At 39.4% G+C, this 12,943-nt stretch overlaps 1 protein-coding gene across 3 annotated transcripts; it reads right to left on the bottom strand.

The window, feature by feature from the left end:
* Nucleotides 1-1,500: 1,500 nt before the first annotated feature.
* On the bottom strand, nt 1,501-10,752 carry LOC147300565 (uncharacterized). Of its 3 annotated transcripts, XM_086285129.1 has the most exons (5): nt 10,612-10,752; nt 8,852-9,289; nt 6,467-6,730; nt 5,158-5,421; nt 1,502-4,112 (listed from the first exon to the last, which is right to left on the bottom strand). In XM_086285129.1, the coding sequence occupies exons 2-5, from the start codon at nt 9,057-9,059 to the stop codon at nt 2,527-2,529; spliced, it is 2,322 nt and encodes a 773-aa protein (XP_086141255.1). In that variant the 5' UTR covers nt 9,060-9,289; nt 10,612-10,752; the 3' UTR covers nt 1,502-2,526. The 3 variants fall into 3 exon arrangements, with proteins under 3 accessions (XP_086141256.1, XP_086141255.1, XP_086141257.1); XM_086285130.1 differs by lacking the exon at nt 10,612-10,752 and having other exon boundaries at nt 1,501-4,112; nt 8,852-9,115; XM_086285131.1 differs by lacking the exon at nt 1,502-4,112 and having other exon boundaries at nt 5,150-5,421.
* Between the last annotated feature and the right edge of the window lie 2,191 nt (nt 10,753-12,943).

The raw sequence follows: 12,943 nt of genomic DNA, 5'->3' as shown, positions 1-12,943 counted from the left end.
CTTCTTAGGGAAACCCTCTGCAGAGGAGCTGACAGAGCCAGGAACTTGTGAGTTGCGTGTGTCCACTCAGGCATCATTCATGCTTGTTCTGTAGGCAGTTCCTGTCAGAAGGAGGAGGCGCAGCAGGAGCGTCGGGGGGCGGAAGACGGTGCCTCAGTGCCTCTCTCCTTCTGACATTGTTAAAGAAAACACAACAAATTTATAATTATGTAGATAATTACATGTAGATAATGTCCTCAAGTTCTGTATAACCACTTTGTCCTCTCTCTGTGTTTGTTTCTCGTTCGTTGTTGTGTGTGTTTGTGTGCATTTGTCTCTTTCAAACAGGTGCCGGTCCTCACCTCTGCAGTGCTGCCGTCTCCTGTAGCGCTGCATGGTTCTAAGCTAAGTTTCCTTTCCTTTTTCTGTTCTCTCAGATTTGTCCTCAGGTTTGAAGTGTCTGTGTTGTGCAGCTGGTCTGGTCTGTCTCTAGACAGTTCAGGCTTCACCCACTAGTTAAATGGTGGAGACTCACAGCGACATACTCAACACACAAGTTTCTGAACTCTGCATGAGGGTTTCTCCGACGAAGTGAGGGCCGTGAGGCACAGCTCCCCGTCCCCCGGTGACCCTGCTAGGTCCACCTTCTTAGGGAAACCCTCTGCAGAGGAGCTGACAGAGCCAGGAACTTGTGAGTTGCGTGTGTCCACTCAGGCATCATTCATGCTTGTTCTGTAGGCAGTTCCTGTCAGAAGGAGGAGGCGCAGCAGGAGCGTCGGGGGGCGGAAGACGGTGCCTCAGTGCCTCTCTCCTTCTGACATTGTTAAAGAAAACACAACAAATTTATAATTATGTAGATAATTACATGTAGATAATGTCCTCAAGTTCTGTATAACCACTTTGTCCTCTCTCTGTGTTTGTTTCTCGTTCGTTGTTGTGTGTGTTTGTGTGCATTTGTCTCTTTCAAACAGGTGCCGGTCCTCACTCCTCAATTTGTTTCATTGTGCATATGGATGAAATATAATGTAGATAAATGGGACAAAGGTTGAACTGAATGTTAACATTCATCAGATCACAGCTCAGGTTGTGTCAAACCAGCAAGTAAAAACATTTTTGAGACACTAGAGGATGTTACCCTTCAGAGGTCCTAAATGTACTAAATGTAATTGATAAATATAAGTTATTAGCCAGTAAATGACTTGGCAATGTTCATGTAATACAAATTTATGTATTATATTTTTCCTGGAGGGCAACAAGATGGCAGCTGCAGTGTAAGTCAGACTGTGAAATAAAAGATCAAAGAAGACTTAAACAGTATTTAAATATTCAGGCTTTTTCAACATTTAGACAAATTGTGTTTGAAACTCAAACTAATCTGCTGCACACTTTCTCTAACTCTGCTGTCACAAGGACAGATACAGGAAGTCGCTCAAACCACATGAAACTAATCTTTATAGTATTTGTTTTATTTTACTCCAGAAGCAAAAGATGTTTTCCAAAAATGGGACAAACTGTTGTTTAATTTTATGGTTAGTGTGGTCCTGAGAGTCGTTGAGCTTGTCTTTGTTTTTTAGGGTCACAGGTTTCAAGCTGGTATCAAGGTGTGAATCAGAAGGGTTAAATGAGCCCCGCCTGGTCTCCAACGAGCCTGCCCCATAAAAGACTTTTTCTTTTGTTTCGGCCCAAATCATGTCTGTGGATCTTTTCTTTGTTAGTAACACTAAACATGTTAAAAGCTGAATTAAGGCTACACAGGGTTTATTTCCTCGCCCGATGAGTTAAATTCGTTACTAAAAAAGTTAAAAAGCTTAAATTTTCATGTTCTATTGCTGTGACACAGGTGAGTGGGTCAAACATGAAACAGGAAGTTGACCCAGAAAAGCACAGGCTGAGGAAAATGACTTAAGTGTCTTTATTGTAAGATCATAAACTTGTTATAACTAGTTTGTTGAATAAACTGATGGAAACAGGAACATGATGAAATCAATAAAAGTGCTCATTTTTGTGTTTTTGAATGTTGGTTGTCATTTATTTTATTCACACAAATGCAGTTTGGATAAGTGCTGATGGTCCTTTGTTAATTAAAACCAAACAATCACCATTCCAAGGTTAATCAATACCACTGAAACAGATAACAGACAATAGCTGAAACTATCTTTAATCAACAGTCAACTATTAGCTTCAATTAAACTGACTCAACCAATGAGAGCATCAAATTTGGATTATATGGTTTCAGCTAGGACTAAACCAAAAGTTGTATTTTTCATTAAGTGGATGAGAAAATAAAGCCTGTAAAGTTTAAAACTTTAATTTCATTTAATCAATGTTGAACTCTGAGATTAATCCAGTCAATTTTTATTTTAATTGTTACTGAAATGTTGAATTCACCACTGATGATAATGTTTTTCATCTATATGGATCCATTTCCACAACTTTTTGATCACCACTTCAGAACAACAACTACCTGGATACACAGGATCAAGACTGAACTCTGACATTAATCCAGTGAATTTTAACAACAGTCACGCTAAAGGACCATTTAATTGATTAAATCATGGTTAGTTTGTTACAATATGTGTAACATAACTGTTGTCCAACATGCAGCAAATTTGTTGGAGAATGCGGCTTTTCACCTGTGTGAATTCTCATGTGTCTTTTGAATGTTGCTGAGGAAGCAAATCTTTTCTCACAGGTGCTACAAGAATACGGCTTTTCACCTGTGTGAATTCTCATGTGTCTTTTGAATGTTGATGAGGAAGAAAATCTTTTCTCACAGGTGCTACAAGAATACGGCTTTTCACCTGTGTGAACTCTCATGTGTCTTTTGAATGTTGATGAGGAAGCAAATCTTTTCTCACAGGTGCTACAAGAATATGGCTTCTCACCTGTGTGAATTCTCATGTGTGTTTTGAATGTTGATAAGTCAGCAAAACTTTTCCCACAGATGCTACAAGAATACGGTTTCTCACCTGTGTGAATTCTCTTGTGTTTTTTCAATGTTGATAAGTCAGTAAATCTTTTCCCACAGGTGCTACAGGAATACGGCTTCTCACCTGTGTGAATTCTCATGTGTGTTTTGACCTTTGATAAGGTAGCAAATCTTTTCCCACAGGTACTACAAGGGTACGGCTTCTCACCTGTGTGAACTCTCATGTGTGTTTTGAATGTTGATGAGGTAGCAAATCTTTTCCCACAGGTGCTACAGGAATACGGCTTCTCACCTGTGTGAATTCTCGTGTGTGTTTTGACTTCTAATGAAGTAGCAAATGTTTTCCCACAGGTGCCACAAGAATACGGCTTTTCACCTGTGTGAATTCTCATGTGTCTTTTGAATGTTGATGAGGTAGCAAATCTTTTCTCACAGGTGCTACAAGAATACGGCTTTTCACCTGTGTGAATTCTCATGTGTTTTTTGAATGTTGATGAGGAAGCAAATCTTTTCTCACAGGTGCTACAAGAATACGGCTTCTCACCTGTGTGAATTCTATTGTGTCTTTTGAATGTTGATGAGGAAGCAAATCTTTTCTCACAGGTGCTACAAGAATATGGCTTCTCACCTGTGTGAACTCTCATGTGTGTTTTGAATGTTGATGAGGCAGCAAATCTTTTCCCACAGGTGCTACAGGAATACGGCTTTTCACCTGTGTGAACTCTTAGATGTGTAATCATATTGTATTCATCCTGTAAAGTTTTTCCACACACTTCACATTGTACAGACTTGTTCTTTGTGTCCGTTCTACTTTTACTCGATGACACAGGAAGGTTGTCTACTCTTTGACTGTGACGTCTCTCATTCAGCTCTGTATTTCTAGTAGTTCCTGAGACCACATGCTGACTTTTTTCATTATCTCGGGTCTCTGCTTCAGGAGAGCTGTGAGAAAGGAGCTGCTCACTGTTTGGTTCTGGTTTACTGTAGGCACTTTCCTCATAAGCGGGTGTCACCATGAAGGTATCAGCCTCCTGCTTCAGCCCAAGCTGCTCTCCCTTCTGACTGCTGCCAAGTTCCTCCTTTTCCTCTTTAATCTGTGGATTCTCTGGTTTCTCCTGGTTCAGACTGGAGTTCCTCTCCTGGTTACAGACCTGCTGGTCTGTAAGAACCTCCTCTTCCTCAAAAGCATGCTGCTGTAGGGCATCTGAATGCACAAAGGGGAAAAGATGATAGTAAAACAAACATTTGAGAAAATATTTACTGGTCTGAACCATTAGCAGGTCTCTACATAGTGAGCCTGTTGCTCACATATACCACTAAAATTAAAGTCTACAAACGGGACAAATTATTTGGGCACTGATGCAAATGTTTAGTTCTGACACTCTTATTAGCAAATTTCAAAGTTCAGCTTCTTATGTCTTTGATATATAAAATAAATAGATGTTGTTTTTTGTTAAATGAATGTGGATGTCTGAATTGGCCGCAGTTACAAGAAGGCATGCTGGGGAAGAGCTCTCTTACACAGTAGTAACCGTTTTGGCTGTGCTTGAAATGCCATGAAAACACTCTTCTTGTCTAACAAATTTAACTTTAGAAACTCTGAATTCCATATTTTCCAAAACAGAATAGAAATATTTATTCATATTACCCAGACCTGTAAACTGTTCAAATTTACCATTTCCATGCTGCAGAGGAAACATAATTCTTTAACTTAAACTGATAACAGAACAAAATGAAACTTGTGTTGTTGACTTTGTGTCTCTGTGTAGATTTGGTCTGACCAGTGAGTGGAAATTTGAAACCCAGATGTTTCACGTCTTTCATTCTGGTGAATTTTTACGTACTAATTTTCACCGTTTTGCACAGGTTAATGGTGGAAATGTGTTTAAATAAAGAACAGAAAATCAGGCTGAAGAGATTCATTCATGTTGCTTATTACTTTTTGACCTTCAATTCTCTGACAGTTCATCAGTCTGTCGGAGGGTCAACACAGAAACACAGACAACTATTCACGCTCATATTCACACCTATGAGCAATTTAAAATCACCAACTAACCTAACCCGGCTGTTCGTATGTCTCTGGATAGTGAACAAGGGGAGAACATGCAAACTCCACACAGAAAGGCTTGGCTACTTGGTAGAGTCAAACTCAGGACCTTGTTGCTGTGAGGCAACAGTGCTAACCACTGGTCCACTGAGCTGTCTGTGAGTTATATTCACTTTTATTAAATCAACATAGTTTTACATACCTATTCTGTGTAACTTTATCACAGGTTTCCAGATGGTCTCCAGCAGTCTGAGCTGCTTTTTATCAGTCCAGACAATAATGCCTTCAGCCTCCTGCTTCAGCCCAAGCTGCTCTCCCTTCTGACTGCTGCCAAGTTCCTCCTTTTCCTCTTTAATCTGCGGAGTCTCTGGGTCCTCTTGGTCCAGACTGGAGTTCCTCTCCTGGTTACAGACCTGCTGGTCTGTAAGAACCTCCTCTTCCTCAAAAGCATGCTGCTGTAGGGCATCTGAATGCACAAAGGGGAAAAGATGATAGTAAAACAAACATTTGAGAAAATATTTACTGGTCTGAACCATTAGCAGGTCTCTACATAGTGAGCCTGTTGCTCACATATACCACTAAAATTAAAGTCTACAAACGGGACAAATTATTTGGGCACTGATGCAAATGTTTAGTTCTGACACTCTTATTAGCAAATTTCAAAGTTCAGCTTCTTATGTCTTTGATATATAAAATAAATAGATGTTGTTTTTTGTTAAATGAATGTGGATGTCTGAATTGGCCGCAGTTACAAGAAGGCATGCTGGGGAAGAGCTCTCTTACACAGTAGTAACCGTTTTGGCTGTGCTTGAAATGCCATGAAAACACTCTTCTTGTCTAACAAATTTAACTTTAGAAACTCTGAATTCCATATTTTCCAAAACAGAATAGAAATATTTATTCATATTACCCAGACCTGTAAACTGTTCAAATTTACCATTTCCATGCTGCAGAGGAAACATAATTCTTTAACTTAAACTGATAACAGAACAAAATGAAACTTGTGTTGTTGACTTTGTGTCTCTGTGTAGATTTGGTCTGACCAGTGAGTGGAAATTTGAAACCCAGATGTTTCACGTCTTTCATTCTGGTGAATTTTTACGTACTAATTTTCACCGTTTTGCACAGGTTAATGGTGGAAATGTGTTTAAATAAAGAACAGAAAATCAGGCTGAAGAGATTCATTCATGTTGCTTATTACTTTTTGACCTTCAATTCTCTGACAGTTCATCAGTCTGTCGGAGGGTCAACACAGAAACACAGACAACTATTCACACTCATATTCACACCTATGAGCAATTTAAAATCACCAACTAACCTAACCCGGCTGTTCGTATGTCTCTGGATAGTGAACAAGGGGAGAACATGCAAACTCCACACAGAAAGGCTTGGCTACTTGGTAGAGTCAAACTCAGGACCTTGTTGCTGTGAGGCAACAGTGCTAACCACTGGTCCACTGAGCTGTCTGTGAGTTATATTCACTTTTATTAAATCAACATAGTTTTACATACCTATTCTGTGTAACTTTATCACAGGTTTCCAGATGGTCTCCAGCAGTCTGAGCTGCTTTTTATCAGTCCAGACAATAATGCCTTCAGCCTCCTGCTTCAGCCCAAGCTGCTCTCCCTTCTGACTGCTGCCAAGTTCCTCCTTTTCCTCTTTAATCTGCGGAGTCTCTGGGTCCTCTTGGTCCAGACTGGAGTTCCTCTCCTGGTTACAGACCTGCTGCTCATCCAGATCCTCCTCTTCCTTACAGTCATGTTGTTTTGGGAGGTCTTGAGGAATAAAGAAACACAAGAACAATAATCACTATTGTGTGATACAAAAACTATATATTTTTTATATTTAGTGATTGTTACGGCCCTAGCAGGGCCTCCTCCTGAAGGTGAGCTCTGGGCCAGAGTGCCATGTGAGTGGTTACAGCTAGTGAGCTGAGAGTTTGTGGTGTTTGCCGCTAGTGAGCTGTGTTATTGTGGTTTGCAGCTAGTGAGCTGCTCTTTCTTTTTGGCTTATGTTTTACTTTATTGACCAACGCCTGAGTTTTGTTTGTTTTCTTAAATGGTGATAGCGGCTCTTTTAGTTGAGCTACTTTAATAAAACTGTTTAATTTAACCCGTTTGCCTCCTTAACTCTTTTTTCCTCACCCGGACACTTTTTGTTACTTCCCCCTCACCACCTAGACCCCTCAGGGGAACATAACAGTGATATAAAAACTAATATTTTTAAAAGCATGAATCAAAAACCAAGAAATGGTGATCAGCCTATCATATGACCCATTACGAGCCCCACGCACACGCACGCTCAGGGAAATAGTTGTGCACACTCACAGCAAGGATCCTCACTGTGAGCAAAGACACAAAGTTCACCAAACTAAAATGCAATGTGACCACCATGAAAACATCAGTGTGTGTAAGGAAGAGGACTCCCTTACTGTATTTATTTATATTGTATTGTCTGTATAGCACTTTAGAGCACACCTTTCACGTTATTAAAAGCACCTTATCAAGCAATTTATGAGCATTGCACTTTAAGCATGGATTTGCACACAAGAAGTTTAAATATTTGTTGACTATTTATTGGGAATTTTAGGGTCAGTTGGTGGCCTTGTTTCAGATCCTGCACAGCTGTTCCTCGTCAAGGAATGTGGTGGTTGTCTGTCAGGAGAGAAGAATGGTGATTGAGATTGTGATTAAGGTTTACCAATAAGGAAAACTAAGGCAAATGTGTGTGTGAAATCTAGGGATAAAAGTGGTGCAAATAAGTGTTTGTAAGTTAATGATTACTCACCTTTCTTGCCTGTGTCTTCTTCAAGGTGTTTGGGCAAATGTTTCCCCTGGGGTCCAGACACCATTTAAAGGTTCCGGGAGAGACCATTGGTAAAGAGAGTGTGGTGAATCTTTTTGTGCTTGGGTTTCTGGGTTTTTATAATATTGGGTTTGGGGTAACATTAAAGTGTGAAATATTTATTAATATGTAAATGTGAAAATGTATTTATGTATTTATTTATTCTTATTGATATATTGTGTACTGTGGTGGAAGGTTGGGATTTAAGAATTGACCTGAGAGTGGAATAATGGTTAAGTCTGTGACAGCTGAACATATTTAAGGCTGCCAGTTGTCATTAGAGGGTGGATTTTTTTTTTGTGCTGTGCAGAAGCTCGACAAGTTAATTGTTGTAAGGAGAGCCATACAGCAAATAAATACTTTGTTCCACTACACTTGCCTTGGTCTGTCTCACTGTGTTTCCAGCCGCTAAGGGCTGCCCTGTTACAGTGTGTAAAATCCTTTTTTAAATGAAACTTCACTTCAACTTCAGAGAAGGCTGTTAACAACTTGTTAAATGTGTATTCCGCTGACATCTAACTATATTTTACTGCACAATCTCAGTGTTTACAGATGATCTAAAACACTAATGCCTGATGTACTCAACATTGGAATCTGTTAGAGAAAAAATTGAAATAAATAAATGAATTAAAATGTATTAAAACCTAACCTATCAGTGACCATCGACCTGCACCAGTTCAACATAGTCCATCACTGAACATTGAACTACAGCACTGATAAATTCAATTTATTTATTTATATAGCGCCAAATCACAACAACAGTCGCCTCAAGGCACTTTATATTGTACAGTGGATTCTACAATAACAAATACAGAGAAAAACCCAAAAATCATATGACCCCCTTTGAGTGAGCACTTTGGCGACAGTAGGAAGGAAAAACTCCCTTTTAACAGGAAGAAACCGCCGGCAGAACCAGGCTCAGGGAGGGGCCGGGCCATCTGCTGCGACCGATTGGGATGAGCAAAGGATACCCAGTTTAACATATTCTAGTAAAGCTAATCATACTGAAGAATCTCAGCTTCAACAGCACATTGTTAAAAACATGTCCATACCTATGATGTGTGAGTTTCTGTCAGGTTTCCGGTTGATATCCTGTCTGCGTAGACGGTTGATCTCCTCCTCATACTGGATGATGGTTTTTTGAACCTCTGAGAAGATTTCTTCATAAACAGCAGTTAGTCTCTCCTTGATGAACTCTCTCAGATACTGTACTGAACTCATTGCTGCTTCAACTGAGACTGGGCGGATCAATACAAGCATCAATAGAAGTGACACAGATGTTAATATTGGTATCAGATCCACACTAACTTGACGGGATCAATACTTTAGCTTCTGTCTCTTCTCTAGGTTCAGTCCGCTTCTTCAGCAGCAGCTATGTCTGCAAACACACTGCTCCACTACCACAGTAGTGCTGTCCTCCTCCCTTCTTCTTTGGGGGTTGATGGCGTTTGACATATCAGCTTACAGATGCATTTATCCCACCTTCTGGACTGGAGTGTGAACAGGAGAATAGCAGGGAAGACAATTATATTCTTTCATCAGTCTTATAATTCAATACTACAATTTTCCATTTACGCCTAGATTTCTGGGTTTAATGTTTTCCATAACACGTTGTATGCCTGTATTAACCCTTGTCTGGCCCTTAAAAATGCATCCTTTTACGGCCCTGGGGACCAAAAATGGTCCCGCCCCAAAAAGTGCAATAAAAAGATTATATATTCATATTTTTTTCCACTTTAAATTGGGCGAAGCCGCTGCTGCACGCCGGAAATGAGGCTTCATTTCCCGTGTTGTGCCAAAAAGTGATTGTCTGCCAAAAAGTGATTTCCAATGTTTCTGTGTATTTTTTATGTGTAATATCTTTACGTATGTTCGTAAATAGACTTCGGTGAACAGGGTTTACAAAGGGGTTATATAGAGAATTAAAACAATATCTGTTTTTCAAGTATCTTTACAACTCTCTGCTATTGTACTTACATTATAACCAATCCGGTCCTTTATCCCCACTTAAAATATTTTTACAGAAATATTGTAATATTTGCTGCCATTTCTGCTGTCCTCTTGGCCAACTTACTCTTACAAAAGGCATTTTTAATGTTAATGAGATTTTTTTTAACTGTTTAAATAAAGGTTATATAAAAGTCACTGCCAAAAACTGATTGCGGCTTCTACCTTGTTACACGAATGTTGTTTGTGGCTCAAGATGACTTTATGTCATCCATGAGGGATGCATTTGACATATGTTTCACATATTATAGCCCAACAAGTTACTTATAGCAGTTTAAATACGAGCAATCAGTTTTTGGCAAATACCGGAAATCAGTTTTTGGCAGACAATCACTTTTTGGCACAACACCCGCCTGTCTGTGCAAGCAGCCCGCTGTTTTCCAGCAGGGATCAAATGTGGAGCAAGGGCGCCACCCGGTGGACAAATAAAAAAATTACAACTCTAAGGCCTCTTCTACAAAACAAAAACGAAACCTAAGCCGTCACCCAGATGTTAACGGTAATAATTCTGCAGTGAAAAATAGCGTTTATAATGGAAGTCAATGGGCCAAAAATGGTCCCTAGGGCTCTAAGGGGATGTGTATTGTTAGCTTAGCCACTGAAGCTAATTTTAAGGAAGTCAGACTTGAATTTTGAAATGAAATTATGCCAAACTTTTTTTAGAGAATTTGGCTATATTCCATTGAACACAGTGCAAATGGCTTGTAACCGAAAAACTAAAGGGACCAAAAATGGTCCCAGGGCCTAAGAAGGTCTCCCAACGTGCTTATTTATTGGTGTTGCTGCTGAATCTGGTTCCACTCACCAAACGACGGCCATTCTGGATTTTATGATCACTTGAAATCCCTCCTCCCGTTATCTTATTTCACCTCTACATCATCTCTCCCGCCAGCTACTTCTGCTCTCCTTTCACTTCCGTCACATCACTTTCCCGCCTGCTGTCCAGTCACAGCCTAACCGGCCAACCGCGCCCCTCCCCCTCCACTCCTGCTCTGCTGTGAGTTGTTGTTGTGTGGCCAAGAGACTAAACAGACGCCTTTGTTTGTTTGTTTTTGGTTTACAAAACTTATAGAGACAGTGTAAACAGGTCCGTACAACAAACCTGCGACATTACCCACAAACTGAAAGGTTAAGAAATACACTTTATTAACCTTGTTATTGATACAGTATTTATTACAGGTGCTCCATGCATTCTCCTGCTGTATATCATTAAGCAGGGCTGCCCGTTTGTCACCTATTCTGTTCGTAATTATTTTTATGGACAGAATTTCTGGGCGTAGCCAAGTGGCGGAAGACTTTCACTTGGGTGGTCTCAAAATCTCATCTCTGCTTTTCGTAGTTGATGTGGTTCTTTGGCTTCGTCGAGTGATGGCCTTTGGCTCGCACTGGAACGGTTCGCAGCCGAGTGTGAAGCGGTGGGAATGAGAATCAGCACCAAATCTGAGGCCATGATCCTCAACAGGTGGTGTGCCAAAAAGTGATTGTCTGCCAGAAAGTTGCTTATAAAGCTGCAGCGCCCAGATTACGCACGTTGACAGCTACTTCCGTGCGACTGATTATGAAAAAACAACAACATTTATGCATTTGTTATTAGACACAGGTATGCAGTTATGAAACTTTAACGTTTCTTGTAACCGAATTATGACGCTTGTCAGAAGTTTGCTTTCAGTGTGTAGCGCAGTCACGAATAACTACACGCATGAAATAATTAATGCCTACAGGTTTAGTATATATACTCTCGTTTATTATATTTGTTTTAATATTTTATATTTCATATGCATTCATTTTGTTTTCTTTGTTCTTTTTAAACATACTGTAAGAAGTTTGTAAGAATAAATCATTCCCATTGCCATACACGGGAGGTAACTCTAAAGGTGGTGGAAATTACGGCGGCTGGCTCGAGTACATAATGTCAGTGGCACAGGAAGGGCGACAGTATTGAGTGACCTCAAAGTGATAGTGCAGTAATGCGCCGAAAAGGATGCCAGTTGCCGTTAAGCACCGAAGAAGAAGGGGGGGAAAACACTCGAGTTGGTATGAAGGAGCAAAAATGTCGCGATTAAGAAATATTTTTTCTTATTCTAAATTGAAAGAAAACATGTCCAAAAGAACTCAAAGACAGAGAAAACTTTCCGGAAGCTATATAGAAGGGTAAAATGGCCTGGGTGTAGGACCAAGTTCGTCTAGAGCCTCTAAACAAGAGTAATTCACTTTTTTTAAATAAAAAAATGGCAACTTTGCTAAAGCTAAGTTTCGTCTTTGTGTTAATTATTTTTTTAATTATATTATAATTTAAAATTATTGTTTTTGATTGTCAAAAAGACTTCTGAATTATCAGTTGGTTTCTTTTTACTCAGTTCAACAAACTTCACTATTATTCATTAAAGTTCTGCATTCTACATTTATAAAATAACTTTTATCCTCAAAGTATGCAAGGTTTTATTGTTATTAATTATTATTTTGGGGGCGGGCGGGGGCTGAAAAACGCAACACTTTTGTACAAACACAAACACTGCAAGAAATCTACAGTGAGGGGAAAAAGTTTGACTGGAAGAACCTAACGCTAGAGTTGTAGAAATATCTTGGACTTCTACTATACATGGCTGTCATACGGCTACAGATATTTTGCTACGTATAACGTTAGTGTTTCTGAAAATCCTAAAAAAAATCTATTTATTAACAAAATAAACTAAAAATAGACTTTATTATATTTTATAGTTTTAAAATTGGATAACAACTGACTTGAACATAATATGAAAAAATGTGTTTTCACCATGGGAACACTGGGAACATTGATTGCTTTAATAAAGTTATCTATATTTTTATTTTCGTACTTTCCATTTGTATTTAGATGGGGCGATGCATGGCAGATTCTCTGATGTTTCTCTGTTTCTACCTGTACTGATGCTAGCACGACTAAAACTAGCCAAGCAGCATTAAATATGTGAAGCAAGGCAGAAGGATATACTCATAAAATGAACAGAATCATGAGAATATAACACCACAACACTGCAAATGTAACAAAAATATGTCAGTATCAACTGCTATGTTATTTAAAATCTATATGAACACTCAACAGCTTATGCTCCGCGGCTGCTGAGTGACCCCTCATCTGGGACTCTCCTCAGCTCTTTCTG

This window comes from Aulonocara sp. 'chitande type north' Nkhata Bay, unplaced genomic scaffold (genome assembly GCF_057382095.1).
Source record: "Aulonocara sp. 'chitande type north' Nkhata Bay isolate Kocher_YH1m ecotype deep benthic unplaced genomic scaffold, A_spYH_male_GT1.1 unmapped_scaffold_31, whole genome shotgun sequence".
NCBI lineage: Eukaryota > Metazoa > Chordata > Actinopteri > Cichliformes > Cichlidae > Aulonocara > Aulonocara sp. 'chitande type north' Nkhata Bay.
This window is presented reverse-complemented; position numbering and strand designations above follow the sequence as displayed.

Bases quoted from the DNA above. Each gene is read 5' to 3' on its own strand.
- LOC147300565 (XM_086285129.1), bottom strand. From the start codon at position 9,059: ATGCTTGTATTGATCCGCCCAGTCTCAGTTGAAGCAGCAATGAGTTCA. The intron at 5,422-6,466 runs GTATGTAAAACT...TTGTGCATTCAG, and splicing joins GATAAAGTTACACAGAATAG to ATGCCCTACAGCAGCATGCT. The intron at 4,113-5,157 runs GTATGTAAAACT...TTGTGCATTCAG, and splicing joins GATAAAGTTACACAGAATAG to ATGCCCTACAGCAGCATGCT.